General features: G+C 39.1%; 1 protein-coding gene across 1 annotated transcript in view; it reads right to left on the bottom strand.

The window, feature by feature from the left end:
* LOC104757476 overlaps nucleotides 1-528 on the bottom strand; it is a 1,374-nt gene extending 846 nt beyond the window's left edge. Inside the window, exons 1-2 of the mRNA XM_010480223.1 lie at nucleotides 418-528; nucleotides 196-310 (exon numbers count right to left, since the gene is read on the bottom strand). Of these exons, the coding sequence (XP_010478525.1) occupies nucleotides 196-300 (105 nt within the window). The 5' untranslated portion in view covers nucleotides 301-310; nucleotides 418-528. The remainder of the gene's footprint in view (nucleotides 1-195; nucleotides 311-417) is intronic.

The raw sequence follows: 4,750 nt of genomic DNA, 5'->3' as shown, positions 1-4,750 counted from the left end.
TGTGACAGTAGCTTGTAGAGACGAGAGAGCTCTTAAACTGTTTACATAACATGCCCACATAACCACATTGCACATTACAACTAACCCATACTTGATCACCTGTCAAAGATCAAAACTTTTTTCCTATAAGTAATTTGATCAAAACTCAACCACCAAAAAAAAAAAAAAAAAAACAGAGAAACAGAACAATCTTACGAGAGATGAAAAGAACTTGGCAGAGATGGCGGCAAGAGCTGCATTGAGACCAGCTGCGATTGCCCAGATGTAACCTCTTCTTTGCTTCAATTGTACATCAGCCATCGATTCAAACCTATTTGTATAAATTTCAAGATCCATATAAAATTCACTTAATTAGTTTCAAATCGAACTGGTTTAAAAAGCAAATTGAAGTGTTGGGTTCATCACCACTTGACATACCTTCGATTGCTGCAATTTCGGATTTTGTTTCCGGTATAAGTCTTACCAATTTGAGAGCATCAAATCTGAAATTGGAGAAAAAGAAGAAGAAGAAGAAGAAGAAGAAGAAGCAGAAGAAAGACAAATTGAAAGCTGAAGAAAATAGTGTAACAAAAAAAAACCCGATAAGACCTGATATGGGCCATAGGCCCATCATGTAAATTCGAGCTAAGGTGATTCATCACCAAAAATTGCGAAAAAAATAGGAGTGGGAAGCTGACTTTGCTAATCATGGAGACTCGGCCTCTCGGCCATACTTAGTCCGCACACCTTCGGCCCATTAGCCGAATCCTTTTTGGCAACTCCTTACTTATGTCGGTTTAAACTTAGGCCTTTGTACTCTACTATATATATGCATGTAACCTCGGGATTAATCAATAAGAATACACAAGAGCTTTATTCCTAAACTCTATATTCATAACACGTTATCAGCACGATAGCCTTAAACCCTAAGGCAGCCGCCGATCTTCTCTTCTTCCCTAAAACCCTAAACCGCCTCTTGTTCTTCATCTCCTTCGAGACTTATCTCTTTGTCTCGAGTTCTCTTGCTGATCCACGAGCATCCTTAGCTCGTGATCGAGTTCTTCTCAAAACCCTATCGAGGTTATTGGTTACGCGGTTCGGGGTGAGTTCGCGCGCAAGGAGCTGTTCGCGTGGGAAGCTGTTCGCGGTTCGTGGTTCGTGGAAGCTGTTCAAGGTGCGAGGTTTGTGAGATATCTGAGGTCTTTAGCTCCCAGATCATATCCGGTCAGACCCTATTGGTGTTAAGGTAATAAGATCTCAAACCTCCTTAAAACCATAAATCGAATTTGAACCCTAAATACTATCAAACCCTAAAACATCCAAGTATACAATCTAACAAATTTTAAATTCCCTAAATCTTAAGACTTAAAATTGGTTGATTAGGTTGTTAGATTGATTGTAAATTGCACCAAACTTTGTCAAGCTGAAAATTGGATTGATTGCTTAAAGTTGCTTGAATTGTTGTGTTGCATAAGAACCTAGAACCATATTGTTAAGATCATGAGATAGATTTCGATCAAACTGTTCTAGGATTATTATAAACTTGGATTGTTTCATGCACCATATAAGAAATCGAATTCGCATAAGAATGTTTAATCGGCTGCATGAACTAGTTTTGTGATCTAGGATTGAATCCGATCAAGAACAAAATTTTGTTAAAATTCCATAATCATTAAAAACATATATTTTCGGAATTAAAATATTAGGATAAGTTCCTAAATTAATTTAGCAATTATCCAAAGTCTTAAAATATTAAATCCTAAACTAAATAGGAAACTTAAGAAAAAAGAAATCCTATCTAAAATTGTTGCATGCATTAGCCTATTTGCTTTTGTTGTCTTGCATGCATGAATTTAAACCATAAACCATAAGTGGCAAAGGCATGTTTCGGTCTCAAATACCGCATGGCCTATGGCATGGTTCGGTCTCAAATACCGCATGTCCTATTGATTGAGTGCATGGTTCGATCTTAAATATCGCATGCTAACATTCGGATGTCTATTTCTCTTTTATGCAGATGGCAAGCCTTAAGAGCTTAGACTACCCAATATTGAATGCTTCTGGTGACAACTACTTGCTATGCGCAATGAACACCAAGATCAACCTGAAGTCAAAAGACTTGTTCGAGTGCATCGAAGAGGGTAACGCGAGCATGGACAAGCAAAAGAATAAGTGTATCCAGCACATGCATCACCACATTGCTGAGAGTCTCAAAAACCAGTACCTATTCATAGAGAATCCTCTCGACCTTTGGACAACGCTTAAACGCAGATACGGGCACCAAAAGACGGTGCGACTACCAAAGGTCGAGTACGATTGGAAACACCTAAGGATCCAGGATTTCAAAACCGTGGATGAATATAATTCTGAGCTCTTTAGGATTGTCTCAGTCCTTAGGTTGTGTGGTACTGTGGTAACAGAAAAGGAGATAATGGATAAGACTTTGTCTACTTTTAGTCCTAACAACATCGTCCTTCAGCAACAATACCGGCAAACAAAGTATGCTGACTATGGGGCACTAAATGAGGTTCTACTGCTAGCTGAGCAGAATAATGAACTGTTGTTGATGAATAGTGCTATGAGACCTCCTAGTACAGCCCCATTACCAGAAGCACACAAAGTTGATTTGGGAAAGAAAAGTCCTGCAGAGACTAAGGAGCTTAGAGAGCCTAAAGAGACCAACTACGTCCACAGAGATAGACATTACGGCCGTGGTCGTAGTGGCAGAGGATGTGGTGGTCGAGGAGGCCAAGCTGGCCGCGGACGTGGTGGTAGAGGCCGTGGGCCTTTCAAGCCACAAACCAAGAAAAAATCGGTTTGTCACCGATGTGGTATGTCAAACCACTGGGCAAAGAACTGCAGAACTCCCAAACATCTCATTGATGCATATCAAGAAATCTTGAAGAAAAACCCAGAAGCCAACCTTGTGCATCTCGATGATGAAGGAGACTTCGATCATGAGAATGATGACTCCCTAGAGACTTCCGATTGCCTCAAAGATGTTGAATGAATTTTCGATTTTATTTTGGTTTAATTCTATGCTCTTATGCTTTAATTTATTTCTATGTATGGGATAATTGATTTGGTTTAAATTCAAGGATTTATTTTATAAAATTATTTGCCTTATTAAATTAAAACATAAAATGTTGTTTTATATAGAAATGGCTGAGGATATGAGTGAACTAGTGGTGGACAGTGGATCCAGCTACACTATACTAAGAGATAAAAGATATTTTATAAACCTCACCATGAAAAATGCCAATGTTAGTACAATTGCGGGTATAGCAAACTTGATAGAGGGCTACGGCCAGGCTCACATATTATTGCCTAATGGCACACACATTGAATTAAGTGATGCCTTATACTCACCCAGCTCTAAGAGAAACTTATTGAGCTTTAAAGATATAATATTAAATGGTTATCATGTTGAAACCAAGGGTGAAGGAACTAAAGAGTTCCTATATATTACAGAAATTATAAAAGGACAAAAGAAGGTCCTAGAGACTATACCTGCACTAGCCACTGGTTTATACCATGCTAAGATTAATATGATAGAAGCTAACTTGGCTAAGCATAGAATGTTCAATGAACAATTCACTCTATGGCATGACCGGCTAGGCCACCCGGGTTCGAACATGATGCGTAAACTGATTAAGAGTTCAAATGGGCACAATCTTAATGAAAGAAAAGTTATCCCTAAACATCTCACTTGTGTAGCATGTGCACAAGGGAAACTTATTATAAGGCCATCACCAGTAAAAGTCACAAAAGAGACTTTACATTTTCTGGAAAGGATACAAGGTGATATATGTGGACCAATACACCCATCTTGTGGGACATTTAGATATTTTATGGTGATGATAGATGCATCAACCAGATGGTCGCACGTTTGCTTGTTACAAGAAATCTAGCATTTGCTAAGATGTTGGCTCAAATTATAAGGCTAAGAGCACACTTTCCAGATTTTCTACTTAAGACTATACGTCTAGATAATGCTGGTGAATTCACATCCAAGCGTTTAATGATTACTGTATGTCCATGGGGGTGAGTGTGGAACATCCTGTGGCACATGTCCATACACAAAACAGACTAGCTGAGTCCTTCATTAAACGAATACAAATGATAGCTCGACCATTGTTAATGAGATCGAAGCTCCCTATGTCGGCTTGGGGACACGCAGTATTACATGCAGCAGAACTCATACGCATCAAGCCATCTAGTGAACACAAATATTCACAATCCCAACTATTAACGGGTCAAGAGCCAGACATTTCCCATCTCAAAACATTCGGTGTGCCGTTTATGTACCTATTGCTCAACCACAGAGAACTAAGATGGGACCTCAGAGGAGGATGGGAATATGTGTTGGATATGAGTCTCCCACCATTATAAAGTATCTTGAGCCATTAACAGGAGATTTATTCAAGGCCAGATACGCGGACTGTCAATTCATTGAGTCCGAATTCCCTATGTTAGGTGGTGAGACTAGCAAGCTGGTCAAGGAATTAACATGGAATCAAACATCCTTAAATTGGCAAGATCCTCGAACTCTAGCATGTGATGCAGAGGTTCAAAAGATTATACATTTACAGCAGCTAGCTAATCAATTGCCAGATTCCTTTGCTGACCCAAAGAGAGTAACAAAATCGTACATACCAGCTTGCAATGCACCAGTACGAATTGATGTTCAGAAGGAACACAATATTCAAGTTGCTACAGAGTCTAAAACCCGTTTGAAACGAGGTAGACCATTAGGTTCCAAAGATAAAAA

Source organism: Camelina sativa, chromosome 17 (assembly GCF_000633955.1).
Source record: "Camelina sativa cultivar DH55 chromosome 17, Cs, whole genome shotgun sequence".
Classification (NCBI taxonomy): domain Eukaryota; kingdom Viridiplantae; phylum Streptophyta; class Magnoliopsida; order Brassicales; family Brassicaceae; genus Camelina; species Camelina sativa.
This window is presented reverse-complemented; position numbering and strand designations above follow the sequence as displayed.